Source organism: Eschscholzia californica, unplaced genomic scaffold (assembly GCF_041429995.1).
Source record: "Eschscholzia californica isolate CP2 unplaced genomic scaffold, dmEscCali1.0.p SCAF_4, whole genome shotgun sequence".
Lineage (NCBI taxonomy): Eukaryota > Viridiplantae > Streptophyta > Magnoliopsida > Ranunculales > Papaveraceae > Eschscholzia > Eschscholzia californica.
In genome coordinates, this window is record NW_028238461.1 from 2,624,818 (window position 1) to 2,644,672 (window position 19,855).

The following is a 19,855-nucleotide window of genomic DNA, read 5'->3' on the forward strand; positions in this document are numbered from 1 at the left end:
ATGAAGAAGATAAAATGTGAATGTTTTCAAAAATAATGAGAGAAAGAACAGAAAATATAGTGGGGAGGATCCAAAAAAATTGCCTGAAATTTCATCAAAAAATGGCGCCATTTTTGAATTTTCAAAAAATCTGAATGTTTCTCTGACATTACGTCATGTACGGAGAATTAATTGCTTCGCTGTCATCCGTCAGATTGTCAGAAAACACGGAAATTTCCCGTAAAGGGGTAAAAGAGGGATAAATAAAATAAAAACCAGAAAATTGTGAGCTGTCCTGACAATTTGGACTGGGTTCTCATTTTTGTTTTAGGCTGGGGGTAATACTTATTTACCCTCCATTTTTTGGGCCTCTCACTCAAAAATCACTCCTATTTGTTTGTATTTTTCTTTCTTTGGTTTTAATATGAAGTATATGAACTTAGAAGAGATTTCTGGTTAGTCCTTGCTGATTCTTTTATTTCTTGGAACACCCTATTTTAACCAATGGCATGGTTTTAATTCCAACTGACTATGCAGACAAAAAATATGTGACTTTTTAACCATACGCGAAAATGTAGATGGCCTCGCAAAGTTGTTCAACTTTACTTAGGTTTTGTTTGATACGTGTGACAATGGAGTGGGAAAATCGATTTTTTTGTAAGAAAATTAACGCTTCGTTGTTTGGTTGAACCAATAAGGAGTGGAAACCAATTTGTTGAGGGTGGAAAAAGTGGGACACAATGTTGATTAATCTTCATACCTAATACATCGCCAAATACTATCCTCCAAGCGATCGTACCCACGTGGCTACCATCACCGTATCATTTCAGTTGTGCTATGTCGCAGTCAACCCAACCTATATAAGCACATGAGGTTTTATCTAACCGGGTTGGAAAGCATCTTCTAATTAAGACTTTTGAAAAAAAAAAATTGCAAAAATACTCTGCTAATTCGGGCATCTGAATGCCTCCTCCATTTCTAGAGGCTCTCTTTCCACCTCCATTAGACCCCAAACAAAGAGGCAATTCACCTGTGAGATAGAGATAATCATCTTCCAGGTTGATAACTAGGAAGTCACTTTACGACATCATCAGTGTTGACCTGTCACGAGTTTTGCATGGTGTAGGGGCTTATATTTCGATTCCCATGCCCGTTTTACCCAGACTAAGAACAGGAACATGACCCATCACAACAAGTGTCATTCCTGACTCACCACGCCGTGCAAGACCCGTGAGAAACGGGTTTTATTAATAAAAAATGAAGTACTAACACTAAAGAGTTTCAATTGATAATAATTTTAAGTAGACCTTGATAAAGGCACAGACCTCTTCTCAACAAACCAACAAAGCCACCAAAATGTTGAGATTAAAACAAAATCCCACCGCATTGGACTTCTTAAAAAAAATTCATACCCGCCACATAGCTTAAAAGGGTCCTAATAAGAACATGTTTGGGCTACAATCTCATCCATGATTATTTACAAGTCGGGTGGATAATTTACGTATAGAGGAGAAATGGACTGGGGTCGGGCACCCACTGATATCATCTTTATCGGGCAGGTTAGGCCTAGTGGAAATCCCATTGCACATCACATCTATCAAGCCCGACTCTAGTCGGGTTCTTGACAAATTCTTCCACCCAACGCCCACCTGAGAGCCTGAAACAAGTAGGGAACAACAGAATAGGGCTAAAGGACCAAGAAACCCTATTGTTACGTCAATTGTTACATTGTGGATTTCCTATAAGGTGGGTCGTACCCAAGTCTCGTTACTCTTAAGTGCCTCAAGCACTACAAAATTGGGTTTCTCGGATCAAATTCAAGGAGACAGACTTTCTCCTCATCCTTCGATATACATGACAAAGGCTCCTCTCATGAAAGATCACTCGTTCAGATAAGGACTTGCATAAATACCTCCAAAAAAAATTTAAACACGTAGCTAATAATTATGAAAGAACTTCAAACAAGCACAAAAGAATAAACAGGCAAAAACAAAAGCACAAAACTGTCAATACAAGTCTAGTTTTTTCTTCTTCTATTTCAAAGACAGTACTTTAAAATCATTTACAACTTTGTGACTAAAAGAATTAATCTACTGTGAAAACAAGCCCCAACTGCGGGACCTAATTCAAACCCAGTAAATAACATTACTACTACTACTACCAGAAACACTTCCCCTGATTTTTCTTCCACTAACTAGTCCCACCAAAAGAATTAGAAGATAGCTAATATTTGTCAAACTGTATTAGCCTCCCCTTGTATAATATGAAAAGAAAAAAGAACAAACTGATTCCTCCTCTTTTTTTAAAATTAAAACCATCTACTTTTCTATGTTCAACCAAAGCATTTGAGAGAGAGAGACAGAGAGAGAGAGAGAGAGAGAGAGAGAGAGAGAGAGAGAGAGAGAGAGAGACAGAGAGAGAGTTCTTGAGAGAGAGAGACAGAGAGAGAGGGAGGGAAAGAAGTAGAGAGAGATTGCATACTACACATGTATATGTTGGGGGAGGAGATCAGTCACAAAAGGTAACAGCTACATTACGAGGAGTAAACAGCTACTTCACCCGGAAATCATGCCTGAATACAGTCAAGTTTTGGGTGAACTTGTCTCTGTTCTTCGAATCCAAACTTCGAGTAACATCTGCCATCAGCTTGTCAAAACAAACGGAAAGGCGTTGCTGTTGCTCAGATGTCTGAAAAGATAGCAAGAAAATGTCTATCACTTTGATTCCACGAAAGATATAACAGTATGATTACTTCAATCCATCACGAGAATAGCAATAATCTGTGAACCACGTCTAAGTTCCACCTTTTCATATCCTTACCATTCTTTCTTATTCACCGCATCATGCACATCCAATTTAATACTTTGGGGTTTAGGGCCCTTGATTTATCAAGTCGTTTGGGAGAGTTTGTTTACTTCTAAGGCAGATCTGAAATCTGGCTTGAGTTTTAAATCGACTCAAATCATATTTCAAAATGTTTATTCTTTGTCTGACTAGTGATGTCTGACATGTCTGAATGGTTGATTCAAAATGATTTTTGGTCCATTTGAATCAGCAGATTAAGATTCAAACGAGTTAGACAAGTCAGACTAAAACAACGAGGGAAAAAAAAACACCTACCTAAATTGGTTTATGAAGAGCATGAGGAGCTTCCATGAATTGGTTAAGGTATTTAAAATGGCATGGACTATTGGACATTATTATAATGATAAAGATGAAGCACTTTACATACCTGTGAAGCCAGGATTTGACCTTTCAAGTCGGTGAATACCTGCGGGAATTTAAAAGATATCAGTTATAGATATAAGTAACTTCAAAGGAATTACGCTAATTCATTGGACGAAGTAATTCAAGACTTGACAAATTGATAATGTAATATTAAGACCCAATCTTCGTTAACTATGTCATAAATGAAAATATTCTATCTTCATTTAATGCACTAGACTGGGAGTTGTTTATTTTGCCATTTATATACTTTTTCTGTACCGTGAGAACTCATACTAAATTTTTTTTATATAGGAAGTACATACATATACTGCATAGTTTCCTCGGCTAGTTAAGGCTAGTACTAATCATGTGGCACTCTGCATAACACTGTATATACAAATCGTGGAAGCAGATGTCTATTTGGGAAGCTCACCTGCTCATTAATTAGTATTAAGCTCAGCATTGGTCTGCTAAGACTCCACTGGTTGCCACAGTCCTCAAATAAAACAATTTCGAATAGAGTTTTTAATATCTGGAGAACACAGGAAATATATTAGTAACTCACTAAATGAAAAGAAGTAATTTGTTTACCAACTACAAAGAGATAGAAATAAAACAGAATGACAGAATATAAGAGGATAGTGCAATGTAATTTGAGTGCAACATTATACCCCTTCCCTGGCAAGGAGAAGTGTGATATCCCTATCAATCAGGTCAATACTTGTTAACTAAACAACAAGCACACCTCATTGACCTGGGTACGCGCAAGGGCTTATGCCACAATGATAACATCAAAATGTGTTGAGCATCGACAAAATATAAAAATTTAAGAAGAAAGAACACTATAACTTACTTCTGGGAATAAACTTGGACACTCTGCAATATGTCGAGCAAGGTTCATAGCAGATGGAGGTGGAGGTGCCTCACCGGCCGAAATATGATTGAAATAGAAAGCGGCCAGACTATCAACAGCAGATGCACACTGTCACAAAAGCAGATAATTGTTAAAAATACAAATAACAAGGGTAACTCGTACTTTGAACTTTTGCAAATGGACGAATTCGAAACAGAAGAGCTTCAAAGAGAACTGAAGACAGAGATACACGTATATGCAACACAAGTGTTCGACTTTCTATGAAATTTGATGGTTGTAACTAGTACAACAATGAAACCGAGAACATGACAACCCCAAGTGCTTGAAATTAAAAGCAAAAATATCGACAAAGGAGAGAACAAAAAAGATGCAACATAAAAGTTAACCAAGTCAAAATGGATCTCCACTCGGTGTGGCACATACCTGCGACGAGATGTTGGTGTCCAAGCCTTTGAGTCCAGATTCAAGAGACCCAACAATATGCATAAAGGTGCTTGTATCAAGATTCAGGATAAAAGTAATATGGCTGTTGAATAGAACCTCCAAGAAGGCAAAGTAAGCCTTTGTAAGCTGGAAAAGGAAAAAAAACAAAATGATCAATACTTCAAGTTATAAGATAGAATGCTCATATAATAGCCTGCGATAGATAAGCAGTTTTACCGGAATACAAAAGTCTAACGGTCTTCACCATATTAGTCTCTACTCAAAACTACGCACAGCAAACCGTCTTCACCTCAAGGGTCCCTCTGAACACTCAGCCAAGCTGATTTTACTAGTTGGTGTTATGTTTAGATATCATTTTTTTCGTAATGGCCATACACTTGGAGGAAGAACAATTACCTACCAAGTTTGGTAACAAAATGAATAGTATTACAATGTAATATACTCTTGGTCTCTTAAGTTAAACAAGGAATAAATAAAGAAATCATAATCAGTTAATCACACAGTGACTGGATTATGATAGAGTTCCTGCTAGTTACGTGTTTTGTTTTTCCACGTTATAATTAAATATCAACCGTCTACTAAGGAAGTGTATTTGCAATTTTGTTTCCCTATACGCTAACTCTTCTAGTAGACGAGGATAAACTTGAATCAGCTTATGTGTTTGACTAAGTTGGTTTTATACCAAAGGAGCCAAGTGCTTTCATGAAAAATCCTCACATGGCATCTGGGGGTTTTTCATGATGACTCTGGGAATTTTGATGGAATGCCATCATTCTATGGGCAAGCCACAATTTAAAAAAGCTCTAACACATTTGCATAGGACATGCTGTTATTATATTCTTGTTTAAGGTCTGCGACTCTCTATCTTGCCTTTCTTGTTCATCTCCATTTTTATTAATTCTGTTTTCTTCAAATGAATATGGGTTTTTTTAGATTAGATACACTTCCATCTAATGAAACATACTATAGATTGAAGGCGAACTTAAGAATCCAAGTAAGTACTAATCATATAAAGGTAGTTCCTAGAAGTTTTTATAAACATTAAACTTAATTTTGATAAACAGGAGTAGTGAGAATATGGATAGTAAAAATAATACCTTCCTAAATGCCAGTATGTCGGCCAGAGGAATTGACAATGTCATTTTCAAAGTAATATCAAGCACATCAGCAAGTGCTCTATCACCATATAGTTCAAAAACACTGAAGTTGACATAGTTTCCTGCAAGGGCTGCATTTAATGGTAAATCATGTCAGTACAAGCATTACATATCAGTTATTCAGCATAAACATTCTATATGACACTCAAACAAAACTCTGTGAGTTTGATGCAACCATCTAAATAACTTGATGCACCATTTCTGAATGTTTTTTATTGACTAGATATATTAACTTCAGCCCAGGAATAATATCACACAGTTTGTTCTACTAGCAACTGTTTATCCTTCTTTTCTCATCTCCAAATTGCACGTAACAGATTTTTGATTGGGGAAAAAGAAAACATGAGATTCATTTATATCCGGAAGTACTTCTCTTTTGGCCCATAAACAGACAACATCCACTTCTATATGACATGGCTAATCAGACCAAATTACTTCGCAAAATGCTTTATCAGTTATCTCATCCTACACATATTACGAATAGAACTTGTTATTCCATCTCTACTAGTCATCTGGTGTAGACAATTGTAGGAAAAGACTCCAGTAAAAACACCAAGAAACTATCAGACGTATGTACGAAAAAATATAAGGACATGGGGTATGGGTTTTGGGACTGTCAATATGCTTACCCCTGGAAAGGATAGTCAAACAAATCCAAATTCCCTTGTATCTGAAAGCATAAGTATCTGCAACATTGGGAAGCGACAAAATTCGTGACCCATATGCAACTATTAATTTGCTCACTTCTCGGAAAAGGAGTATGCCATTAGGAGATGATGAATCAAACGTCAAGCGTTGTGCCTTATTCATCACGAACTCTGCCATAAATTTTAGCAATGGGGTCGTAACCTGCACCATTTAATTGCATCAAAATGTTTTCCTCTAAACATAAAAAGTCTCTCTAAACCTACATGCAAAAAATAATTCTGGAAGGAGAATATAACAAAAAAAAAACGACTGCGGAATAAACAATAACAGATGAAATAACATGCATGGATACAACAGAAGGCCCGCAGTGATGATACTGAAGTGAAGACATAAAGCTACAAGATTAACTGATGCAAGGCCCTCGTAAATAAACGTCATCTAGGATAAAAAATAACTACTAAAAAATTTAACCAGAAGTTGTTATTTCATTCGATGCTAACTTCATAACTAGTTTGGACCATTCCCGCAATCGTCCAACTACTATCTAAAGCATTTGAGTGAGAGACGCCATACTCATTCATGTTTCTCTAGGCAAGTCTTCTGACGCCTGAACTTAAGCATCATTACAAGCTACATATGTAAATGGGTCGTAAGTGCACATTACTTATCCTAACAACTCTTCAATCAAACAGTTTTACAGTCCGGAAATAGAAAATCATCACAATAGATCTTAGTAATTCTCTAAATTTTTCCATGAAATGAAAAATGCACAATAATAAGCAAATGAATATATCGTGTCTACCTCTGGTGTATCAGTCCAGTGAGAGATGCCTCTTAGGAGAAGAGGCATGTGTGCAGGATACAGCCAATCAAATAGGAGCCCGAATGTTTTGCGACTGAATTTTTTTTAAAAAATAAGAACGGAAAAGAAAAGAATATTAGAACATAATACAGAGGATACACATAATAGCACAAAAAGGAAAGTCAAAATCTTCACAAAATCCACCTATTTGTTGCCATTGTAATTCCTCTCAGATCTCGCATCAACCCAATCAGAGCATATTTGACACTATCCGTCCGAAACATAGAATCAGGCATTGATTCCAAACTGAAGAATACCTAAGTTTGCATAAAAACAATAGTTATATGAGCACAATCAGGGAATAAACTTGAAACCCAATGTCGGTTAATATATTAGGAGAGAGGAGAAAGAGATTAATTACTAATTAAGCTTTCTATGGAGGACGTAAATAACACAGTAATTAAATTGCAGTTACCTAATTTTACCAACAACGTAGCTCACAATTGTTTAGGGCAACAATAGTACCACAACCCTTGGATGAAATTATTAAATTTCCAATTCAATTGATTTTCTTGCAGCGGGTGTTCGACAGTAACTTCAATTTTGTAGTTTATTAGAAAAGGCTTTGGTATTCGCAAATTGTTCAGGGTGTAATTTTGTAAATTAGACTTCTCGAAATGGATTCTTTGGGCCACTTTTGGTATTCACAAAATTATTCAGGTCTAGCCTTGAAAAACAGATTCGTACACATGGGTGACAATATAGTTGGATAAGGGAGGACTTCTGTCCATAGGAAACCTCACCTGCAAAAGAGGCTCCATGGAAGACTTGAATTTCACAGGACTATCCTCCATAAAGATCAACCAACCAATAGTGTAGTAGAAAGTTGTTCTGCTACGAGAACATCTATATTCTTCTAAAAAGGGGAAGTGCTCCCTCTGAAAAGAAAAGACCAACAACCAAATGATAAACTAAAGTTCAAGGAAGAGTGTGTATCGAAGTTCAAGATTCTGAAGAGAGAACATAGAATTGAAATTACAGTATGGTTTGCCACTATGAACTTCACGCTGTCCAACTTTAGAAGCAGTTTTCCTGTCATGTACCTGCCCAGATACAGTAACAACAGATTTTTACTAATTGACAACAAAACCAAAGTTTCAATTAAAGTTACAGAAATCAAATTCTTAACACAAATCTTAAAGTCAAAAAGCTAACCCAGATGCCAGCTCCAAGAACAGGCTTAAAGTGTGATCAATAACCTCCTCACACTGCAAACAGGGACAAAAGCATGATGCGAAGTCCTAAAAGAAGTCAAGTAACAAAGGAAACAAACACCTTACCTCTGTGTAGCACTTAAGATTTGTAGCTATTTTTCCAACAATGACATTAAGTAATTGGTGATGATCGTGGAGTCCTAGAAGCTCAGATAATCTGGTATATAACTGCTGTAACAAAGATACATATATTAATGTTCCGAGGAAGAAGATAACTTGCTAAAGTGATAAAGTTTCAGAAGATTATTTACCTTAGAGGAGTGCATTGATTGGTCTCCAACAGAAGACTTCCGAAAATTTTGAAAGAAAGTGAGAATTGCACGATCTAGTCTTTGCTTGCTTAATTCACCATAACGCTGCAAGGATAATTTAATTGGGGAGTCTAATACCCGATATAGGTGAAAGTCTAAGAAGAAAATATATGAGGTCTTTGTAGAAATTATGGATGTTTCGTTATCTACCCCTCACTCCTTAGACTCAACATGTCAAGAAGATCCCTTTATCAGGAAATAATGTTCAGTGTGAAAGAGGAAGACGAAGAAAAGGAACTAGTATTTGGCCAAAAAGAAGTCGCTTAAAACTCTATGGCCCAAACAGTATGCAAACGGCTCCCAGTTAGTTATAGGGAAGGGAAAAAAAATTCAAGACAAGGTAAACTAATTAAGATTTTTATATTCACTAAACTAAAGCTAAGACATGCAGGGTTTCCCTACTGGAATACCTGAGCGTGTAGTCCACTGTCAGTTACATTTATTAATCGCAGAACACGTGCTGCAAGTTCTGCATCGATTATTTCTTGTGACTCTGGACTGCAGGACAAAAGGAAGCAGAAAAAAAAAAGCAGATCAAGCTCGGTAATGAATAGAAACATGAAAGTGATTTTCAAATTTCAATGTGAGAGAAATCTTACCTAGAGCTAACAGACGGTTTAATCTTGAAAATGGCGGCTATAATGTGCACAACCCAAGTAAGTTTTGCCTCAATAACAGAGAGTTCACCAGCATCAGAACCAGCAGGAACTCTGGATCTTTCCTGTGCAAATCAAGTAAGAACATCTGTCATGAGGTGATATAATAAGAAACCAATTTTTCAACTTAGCTACATATCTAAAATGCAAGAGGAACATACTGTATAAACTTGCAGAATAGGCTCCATTATGTTTATGATATACAAGCTAGTGTTTTGGTACTGCAACTCAGCAAAACAAAAAAGTTATTAGGGACACAATCAACAACAAATATTAATAAGCTCAACAAATAACAAAGGGAATTCATTAGTTAGTAAGTAAGACGAGCCGAAATTAAGAGATAGGGAAGGTTTTCCATACTGTGAAACCTAAACTACTTAAAACTGAGAAGTTAGTAGATTTATAAGTATTTGAACCTGGAACCGGCAAAGATAAGGGAAGCACTCTAGTTGATCCTGAAGAAGTTCAACATTGTCCAATGGATTTTCCGAAAGATCGTCCGGAAATCCAGCCTGCAACAAGTACAAAATAAAACAAGATGATAGAATCCGAAGTTCTAGAAATAAACTCATCCGCAAAACTAAAAGCAAGTACATCTAAGAGTACCTGAACAGAATCAAATCTCGATGTGATAAAGCCTTCAGTTATTTTTGGTACAAACTCATCCAGCAAACTTGGTGTGTCACCCTTCAAATAAGGTACAGAAGTTACCAGTCTAGACCACAGACCTAAGAGGTAGTATACGCTGCTGCTAGCCCACTGAAGAAGCAATTATATATAGTTACTTTCACATCTAAGGTTCTTCTTAACGTATTTAACTGGAAGAGGACTACATACCTGCCAGGATTGCAGAGATCTTGACGTGAACTCCGCCACTAAGCGAATCCAGTCGCCATAGCCTTCCACATTCACAAGCTCTGACAACTGGGTTGTAACTCCACAATTAAAAGGATAACAAATGATGAAATGCATATAAAAGACTACTAGCTACCAGCCTACAACTTGGGAACAGTTATTGTAACCTACATTGTCATGGGTGAAATGTGTCAAGGAGGAATCTAAAATTAGGCCCAGATATTCCTATTGATATATAGATATTTCATACCTCATTTTGTAGAACATACATAAACATTTATTGATATTGTAGATTAGAAAATTAAATCAACATATACATACATGTCTGCATGTATAACACAGTATTCTGAATGGTTAAAAACCAACAGAAGGGAGCTTAGCCACTAAATCAGAAATGCAGACTACTGAAAAGTAAAATAAGTTAAAAATAAAATAGCTTGTGTTGTCAAAGACGCCGCATTTGACAACAAGTAACAGAAAAAAAAACATGTGCATGCATTGCCCTAATTTGCAGCAGTGTTGGGATTGTACAATTTCTCTCTGAACAGCATAAAATAGTTGAAAAACAACAGACCACCAATATTTCTATGAAGTGCTCTCCTAAACCAAAGTCACTAGTTCCATATGGAAAAACATCTTATTTCTACATACACTATCCAACACGAATAGGTAAAAGCTTGCCAAAATTCACTGTTGAATACTTGAAATTGGATAAATTATCATCAGAAGCCTTATGGTGTCAAGTAAACGTAAATTAACCTACAAAAAGTAGCACTTCAGTTTAGGAGTTCACTTCAAAGACAAAAACTGGTGACAAGTGATAGGTAGGAGAAGCATAGAAAGGTGAACGACAGGATCTAAGTAGTTCATGCTAGAATGAGTGATGTGCATATATGAGAAATTGAACTTTTGACGAAAGAAAGAGTACACGGATTTCCTCCTACATACATTATACTGAGCAAAAATGGCAATGAGCAAAAAGGACTGGCAATGAGCAAAGATAATAGCTTGGTTTCAGTAAGGAGAAAACTAGGGTAATCAGCAAGTGTTACACTTCAGACTATCAAGCCTTCATCGGCAATGACATAGAATACATAACATGTAGTCATCTAGTGGTACAGATTTGGAGCAACAACTACATTGAGTTGGTAAGCAATACATGCAGTGCTTAGAATTAATTATTTGGACTAAATTATAGAGGAGCAATCTACTACATTAAAAGCGAAAAAGAAGACAAGAACATACCTGATAATTCACTTTGAAACGCCCGAGAAGCCGACAATACTCATGGTAATTATCATGATCAGCAAGGCCTGAAATCCCAGTACGATAAATAAAAATTTGAAAAAGAAATGGTTTTTATAACAAAAGCTAAAGAACCTGAGAAGGAATCTAAATTAATGCCAAGTCAAACAATAGCAGATCTGATGATTGAGGGTAGGTACAAACTCATACTCCAAAAAATATAAAATTAGTCCAGACAAAAAAATTGGAAAGAAAAATCTTGGATGATTAAAATAAAATGTGTATGACGAGAAAACGAAGGACTGCTTTAGTGAGTTACCGTTCATTTTTAGTCTCTGCAAAACGACTACACCACTGAAAAGGAGAATTTCGTGCAAATTGAGACTCTAAACACCAAAGAATTATTCAAAATGACAAGAATGATTCGTCGTATTTAAAGCTATATAGTTTTACTCGACATATCTAAAAACTTGAGTATCGATATAATGTTAATAAAACCCTATGTTCATTGTCCAATGTCCATCACACATAGAAAATCAACGGAAGCAAATATATCCAATTTAATTTCTCAACTTCAGAAACACCAGTCTTTTATCAGATCGAGGGACCCAATAAGAAGGAAACATAATGCAACAGTTTTTTAGTACAACAAATACCACCTTGCCCTGTTTGTAGAATTTCTTTGGTTCCTGTCATAAGATGTGCCAGAAACTTGGAGCGCTCGGTATCATTCGTGAACAAAGAACGCCTGACCGAAGCTAGCCGAACCAAGCACTCCAAAGCCTGGAAATTGAGAAAATAGAGTTAACGAGGTTGCTAAGGTTAAACAACCTCAAAACTTTGAAATAGAGAAGAACATGCGGCACCAATAAACTAGCTTGTTTCCTAAAATTACATAATTGCAGCTGAGCTTGCTAAGTAAGAAAAGCACAAGGAAATGCTCAAATAACATTCAGAATAGCGCCCAATAATAAATTTGGACAAGAAACTTGTAATATGTTATGTCAAATATCTCAACCTAGTCAGCAAGCTCAATGGATTCACAGGATAGTACTTCAATAATAATTATAAGTTTATAATTAAACAAACAGACTGGGCAAATAAAATGCCCAAAAGTACTTTGGAAGTCATAATTTCTGACCTCCTTGGAGAGAGGAGGCTTAGTGATCAAATAGTAATCAAAAAAGATTTGAACAGTCGCAGAATCCTCCAAGACTGACCTCCATGCAGCTGGAATCTGCAAGAGATATTTGAAAAGAATGACCCACAGTCCATGCATAACTTATATGATTAATTAGCTCAAATCATGTCTAGAATGTGAAATTGTACCTGCACAGTACCGAACTCTTCAGAACTTTCATCTAGAGATGTTCCGACGAAATCAAAACACAAACACTTGAGTGAAAGAGACAGTGCGAGCTCGGGCATCCTGCTCGCAACTGGAGGACATAATTACATAAACAAGGGAAATTAGAGTCCCAAAAAGCAGATAACAGAATAATTAAGTGTAACATCACAAAATTTTTATGCAACAAAAGACAAGAAACTCACAACCAAGTGAACACATTAACATTACCATCATTTTTAAGTTGACTCAGTGAAGTTAGAGAAATTTGGAATATTTGGAAGAGTGACTGGTCCCTGAAAGAGCAGGCGACTCTTCGATGATGTGTTGACGGGAGTCCTGGATTAGGCTGGCAAGACGAGTAAAGAAAAATATTAGAGGATATGGTTGTCAGGTGATCACTGAGAAAAAGAGCTATCGGGTGAGAATCATGAGATTAAAGAGTTATCAGGACAACAAGATTTTCACGCAACGGCAAGCGCGATTTAGTAAATAAATCGAGCTGAAACTCTTTTTTAACATATGCCATTTCAAACCGCATAATAGCAACCAAATAACAAACGAGATACAACTCAAGCCACATAAACATACAATAGCATGATTTCTCTCAGTGCAATAACTGATTTCGTTTATCCTTCCATAGCTTCATAATCAAGACTTAAGTTTACCCATTGTGGCCAGTGTGAAACAATGGCAGTCAGCCATTTCGGCAAAGTGGCAGGTACTGCAGTATCAATTGCGGATTATATTCTATTCCAATTCGAAACAGTAAGAAAACTAGAAAATCCCACTTAATAAATTTGACAATATATATTAAAGATTAGAGGAAAATGTAGAGGGAAACAATGAACGGCTCAGTATTTTATGTTCTGTATTTACTAAATGACAAAAATTGTTCTCTAAGATTTTCACCGAGTTCATTTAAGAGTTAAGACTCTTAAGAAGATGTAATATCATATGCGGTTCCTTATTGGACAAGTATGAACCTATGATAATAAGACCAACCTGATTCATCTCAGCCACAAGTTGATTCAAAATCTTCAAGCCAATGGCATAGTGACCTGAAGTTGCCTGGGAAAGACCGAAATAACAAAAAATAATTAATAGAAGACTTCGTTATGGACGCCAGATGCAGTTATTATCTCACACTAAGTAACGAGCTGCATACTGACTTAAGTATGAAGTCCTGAATCAAACTAAACATGTAAAGGAAAATTTAAGAACAGCATCTGAAGCATAAAAGTTGAATCATCTAGAAGATTCTGAAGTTCACCAGCTTTACATCTTTCACACGGGCTTTAATTGGAACTAAAGAATTAACACAGATAATCAAGGGAAAAAAATCTCTGAGAGTTGTTTCATGGATCCGAAAGAGAGTAATTGGGTTCTCCCAATAACTAAAAAGTGTATCATGCGGCCATGGCAGAGAAGAAGCTGCTGCAGGGACACCGTGACACTCAACTGAATATTTGTTAACCCTACCACATACCACTTTAAGCAATAAAGATGACTTTGTACCATTAGAGAATGGAATATGCAAGCTTAGTCAATATGAGATCTCTTTTACCCCTAGTGACAGACTTGAAACCGACATGACTTGTTGAAAGTGGAGCAGAATCCAGAACCCAACCACCTTTATCCTCATTTTCTTTTTAATTTCTACTATGCAATTCAAAAAATCATATAGGTTATAGGCTTCGGTATGAGATCTCTTTTACCCCTAGCGACAGACTTGAAACCGACATGACTTCTTTAAAGTGGAGCAGAATCCAGAACCCAACCACCTTTATCCTCATTTTCTTTTTAATGTCTACTATGCAATTCAAAAAATCATATAGGCTATAGGCTTCGGTAAGCAAATTAGAATTAGCCATAAGCCAATCCATTGTAGAGACTTAGAAGTCTTTGCAAATAACCCTGCGGCATATTCTCATGAAAGCCTCAAGCATATATGTATTTACAATTATCACTTCACTCTTGTGTTATCCTAGATGCATAAAAAAAAATTGTACCTCAATTGGAAAAAAAAACATGGAAAGGATAAAGGGAGGTTTAAAACATGAAGAATAATAGAATATGAAGAAGCATGCACCTAATAAATAAGGAGGCATCAACTATCATGAATGCTATTTTCAGAGGATACCTGACTCAAAAAGTTCATTGATTCCTTAACCACTTCCCTAAATCTGTCATCTTCAAGCCACCCGAACTTTGTAACTCGACAGAAGAGTTGAATCAAGGACCCAGTAACAAAAGGCTGCAATTCAGGTCCTCTGGTGGCCAAATAGTTTATCAGGTAGTTTCCTTCAGAAGAAGTGCAGAATATAAAATCAGAAGAAGTGTTAAATAAAACAAAATGCGAAAAGTGAAATTGCAGCACTTTCTGCCAATAAGAATTAAAATATGTCAAGGCAACGGCCATCAAACATAAAAACAATACAATCATGCCGAAAATTTGAACACCTACCTCCCCTAGCAAAGAAAAAAAGGCCTCTTAAACCAAGAATTATGGGAATCCATGATTTGAATATAATGTTCACATCATATTATAAGAGAAGAAAGAAAGCAAAAGAAAATAGGGATAGACCACCGAGCAGAAGCCACATAACCAAACTGCTCTTAGATAGAAACTTTGTTTAGCGGAAGAAGAATATTACGGATATCAAGGCGTAGCTGCAGAGAGAGACTATGATCTGTCACTTGCTTCAACAAGCTCGAACTGGCCATCATCAAAGCATATGGTGTAGATGCATTGTCCAAAATGTACTGGCATTGTGAAATGTAATCAGTATTCACCGAAAAGCATTTCAGAGTGCTTTCCGCATGAGCTCTTTCAGCAGAATCCTGTGAATTGTAAAGCCTCTCACACAACGCTTCAAGTTGCGCTAAGCTTTCCATCAGTGACGAACAAGAGTGACTTCCAATATATTAAGTGTTCAAGAATCCACGTTCAAAGAAGTCAGTTGCTATTCCATTCCACGCATACCGAAAACATATCTACAAGTTCCCCACAAAGGCAGTAATATATTTAGCAAAGAAGGAAAAGCACCGCTAGAACATCATACTGCCAAAAAAGTTGCTGAAATGTATACTAATGGAAAAGTTGGATTATTTACAAATGTACAGCAGTGTATATTTCAATCTGATATTGTTCAATGTTACAAGAGACGCTCAAAATACAAACAAGATGTAATTCAAGAGAAAAGCAATGACTCTAGCAAGTAGCAACTTCTGCCACAACAGGAGCACCGGTGCAACAGATCACAGCATGAACCCTGAGAAGTAAATTTCCAATACATAAATTAATAAATATCAAGGTTATAAAAGTTAAATCTTTTACAAGGGAAATCAGGATGAATGCCAAAATTGACCGACAGATCAGCTGTGACGTATCCAAACAAAAACACAGCAAAGGTTCACAGTTCCATATTTTACACTTATGGATAAAAATTAAAAATGACGCACTTCTTAACTAAACCCAAAAAGGACAAGATGTAATACAGCCAATAGTTTCAGTGTATGTCCTATCAAACATAAAACATTGACTGAAATAGAAATAGTACACGTTAACCACTTAGGTACCCGAATTTCTTATTTTTTACTGATTTCCAATATTTGTAGCAAAAGAAGATTAATAGCCACAAAATAACACCTAATGGCACAAGAGAAATGGTAGACATGGCAGGAGTGTAGGAAAACTACAGCGACAGGGCCAGAGACACGAAACACAATAAAGCTCTTATATCATATGGTGAAGTTTACATTGAAGAATGAACTACCAACTTCAGGGAAAGTACTCTCCCTCCCTCTGAGTCCAAATGTGATTGACTCGCACCCATAAAACCTACCTCTGAAGTTAATAAACCAAATTTAATTACGCAATTATATATATATATTGGTCCCGTTACACTAGTGAAATAAGTGATCCAACGTCAAGTTCATGTTTACCTCAAAAAAGAGATAATCACCACTTGGATTAAGTTATTGGAACATCATTAGATACTGATATATCACAATGTGCGTTAAATTATGCATGAACAATAATCTAATGTACGCTTGTTCTTTCCATGCTATCCATAAAAACATCATTTAATGGCTCATCAATCACAACCCTCATTACAAAACTGCAATTACTGACCACGCTCACATTCATAACATTAGGTTCTAGCTTGTTATACGGAGTGCTCAAGCCAACCAGTTGTAAGCCACCAACCATTTGTTGGATTAGTTCACCGTTTCCAACTAGGGAGCTAAAAAAGCGGCTGAACTAGTTGTACCACAATGCGTCCACCAAGCGCTTCTTGGGATCGATTATTAAATGGGTGCCCTTTATGAATAGCTTAAGAAAATTTTATACGCTAAACATTAATAAATGATAAATTTTATACGCTAAATAAATGATAGCCTTCCGTACGCAACCATAACTTTCTTTTCCGACAAATTTGGCAATGAAGTAACCCAACACCGAGTCACCTACTAGGTAGCTCATTTCCATTACTAGAGTATAATTAGCGAGAACGTCAAGAAGTAAATCAGTCACATTTGCCCTAGTATCAAGAGCAGTACTCTAAAAAAATTCTTTGACAAATCAAAATATAGATAAACAAGTCCAGTTCAACAATGATCAAAATGAATAATTTAAATCTACAATGATATAATTTTCCACCAAAACAATCAATTAGCAACACAGTTATTTATTTAGATAAAGATAATAGATCTACTTGTTAATATCAAGGTGATAAACAATCAGAAAAACCTAATACTCAACATCCAAATCAAAAGAAATCCATCAACAATTTCAATCAGAGAACTCGATTGATCATACTTAGATTAACTTATTTATTTAGTATCAGTTCCAAAGATCTAAATGCTCATCAGAAACGTTAAAATAAGATCAAATCGCAGCAAAACACAGAACACACAAGATTCTCAGATAAACCTTCATTTTTATAAAAGATTAAAAGAATTCAAAATTACTAGGGCAAACGATCTTACTTGCAAACATCTCTTGCAGCTCGATTGATTGTTTAACGATTCGGAAGAAAAAAGAAAAATTTGTTTAATCGGTTTTTTTTTGGTGACTTTGGAATATCCGGGTTGTTTTGTTTTAAAGAGAGAAGGAAAGTGAAAACCTAAAAAACCAGGAGAAAGTTCAAAGAAAACTTTGCCGACTTCTATCTATATATATATAGAGAGAGAGAGATAGAGAGAGATGGGAGGGAACATCAAAATGTTTGCAGAAATGATGAAATCCTGCCTTCAGGTAATTAAAGCTTATTATTCTCCTCGAGATTTCTTACCTTTTTTTTCTTTTTCTTTTTTTTTCTTGTATTAAGGATATTATTTCAAATATGCGTACGTTAGTGATTGTTCAATACGATCGCTAATGTGCGCGACTGAAATCTTTCCAACTAAATCAAGAGGGATTTTGTCAAACATACCATAAGTTTTTTTATTTTTTTTTGTTGAGAAACATACCCACATCTCAATATACATAACAAAAAAGGAAAACCTATTTTGTTATGGAGTTAATAGTTTGTCATGTATAGTTAAATTTTATTTTTGCTTTGGATTCTCATAATCTATGTTAATATATTTGTCTAAAACATGTAGTCAAGGGATCCTCACTCATATCCTATTTATAGTTAAACCCTAACTGCGTTCGTTGTTTACTGGTTTGGATAATGAGTCATTGTGAAATTCTGAGAATATTTTTACGTCGAATAACTTTAATAAACAAGATTTATTTGCATATTTAGTGAGGCGTTAGAAGAAAGCCGGCTTTACTTTCATGGCGTACTGATTTGTATTTAATTAGGTCAATTCGTACATTTATTTAGTAACGCTAAACAAACTGCACTATTTTTCACTCCTTTGAACAAAAAAAAAACTAGACGTTTAGTGCATCTCACCAAAAGTATTATTAATGAAGCTTGTGGTATTTTGAGAAGAATCAAATTTTTTATAAGTCAATTGTATGTTGGATTGGAAATTACATACTTGACAAATTACTTGAGTAGTGTACAATTAAAAATTGTGTATTCAGTTTCTGATAAATCCACTATGGGCTCGATAAATGACGATTTTGAAACTCCGTGAATGATCTACAAATTAGTTGTGCCTTTGTAAACTTTAGACGATATAAGTGTCATCTACAACATTGAAAAACACCTACAAAAATAGGGAAATGATAGAGTGCCCAGCCCCAGCTAGAATGCCACAGAAATGCCCAAATTTCTTCATTTAAAAATAAAAAGTGGTCTCCATCATAGTCAAATTTTGAAGAACTTTGTCTTTTAGTGAATCCACGTCAGATGGTCATTTTAGTGGGCACCGAGCTGGGCACTCTAGCATCTCCCACAAAAATATCGACGTAGATACTTTGAGAATGAATAAATATCGTAAAAATAAGTAAATTTTATGTTATTTAGCTTTATATTCTACTCATTCTCTGATTTGTATGCTTACTATAAAAAGACTATATAGTCAGACTCCTTGTGCCCCATAAATAGGTACGAGCACGGATCGATAATTCATAGACTATATAGTCTGTGACTCCTTATTTGCACCGCTTGTAACCAATTCAATCTTCTTCTTCGTTTTTCTTTCTAGGACTTAGTTGGTGTTCCTCTTTCTTAATTCGCTGCCTAAATGACTTTTACTCTTGCGGTTTTGAGGTCCCGATACCCAAAAAAGGTTGAATGACACAACCGAAAGAACAAAAACTAGGTTTTAAATATCTTCAAAGTGTAGGTGGTTTATACGGAGAAGATGAAGCCAACATTGAAATGCATAGCAATGAAGTTCTCATAGATCTCCAATATTTCCTATGTAATAGTGATCCGGTAGTCACATGGTGTCTCCTACGCGATCTAAAATCATTAGGGGTACGAGCATCACTCCTAGGCGTCTCTTACAAACTTAAACATTGCCATTTGCCCCTTATGTAGTTAATCTTACTTGCAAAATTTGTATATTGATTTGTTTTGTCTTCCACACTTTGTAATAATTTTATTATATTAGTATTAGTATTGGTTTGACAAAAAAATAGTCCTATG

The 19,855-nt window shown here is 35.8% G+C and overlaps 1 protein-coding gene across 6 annotated transcripts; it reads right to left on the reverse strand.

The window, feature by feature from the left end:
* Positions 1 to 1,983: 1,983 nt before the first annotated feature.
* On the reverse strand, positions 1,984 to 18,230 carry LOC147541521 (ARM repeat superfamily protein). 6 transcript variants are annotated; one of them, XM_086638194.1, is made up of 30 exons: positions 17,793 to 18,230; positions 15,914 to 16,072; positions 15,455 to 15,794; positions 14,941 to 15,101; positions 13,803 to 13,868; positions 13,029 to 13,146; positions 12,782 to 12,891; positions 12,594 to 12,689; positions 12,112 to 12,235; positions 11,453 to 11,520; positions 10,190 to 10,276; positions 9,959 to 10,111; positions 9,769 to 9,864; positions 9,514 to 9,573; positions 9,296 to 9,417; positions 9,107 to 9,194; positions 8,637 to 8,741; positions 8,452 to 8,553; positions 8,327 to 8,379; positions 8,151 to 8,214; positions 7,915 to 8,049; positions 7,316 to 7,428; positions 7,112 to 7,205; positions 6,291 to 6,510; positions 5,602 to 5,732; positions 4,484 to 4,630; positions 4,040 to 4,168; positions 3,620 to 3,718; positions 3,212 to 3,250; positions 1,984 to 2,667 (listed from the first exon to the last, which is right to left on the reverse strand). In XM_086638194.1, the coding sequence occupies exons 3-30, from the start codon at positions 15,693 to 15,695 to the stop codon at positions 2,530 to 2,532; spliced, it is 3,159 nt and encodes a 1,052-aa protein (XP_086494320.1). In that variant the 5' UTR covers positions 15,696 to 15,794; positions 15,914 to 16,072; positions 17,793 to 18,230; the 3' UTR covers positions 1,984 to 2,529. The 6 variants fall into 6 exon arrangements, with proteins under 6 accessions (XP_086494320.1, XP_086494317.1, XP_086494319.1 ...); XM_086638191.1 differs by having other exon boundaries at positions 8,452 to 8,556; XM_086638193.1 differs by having other exon boundaries at positions 8,452 to 8,556; positions 16,011 to 16,072; positions 17,793 to 18,113.
* Positions 18,231 to 19,855: the final 1,625 nt, after the last annotated feature.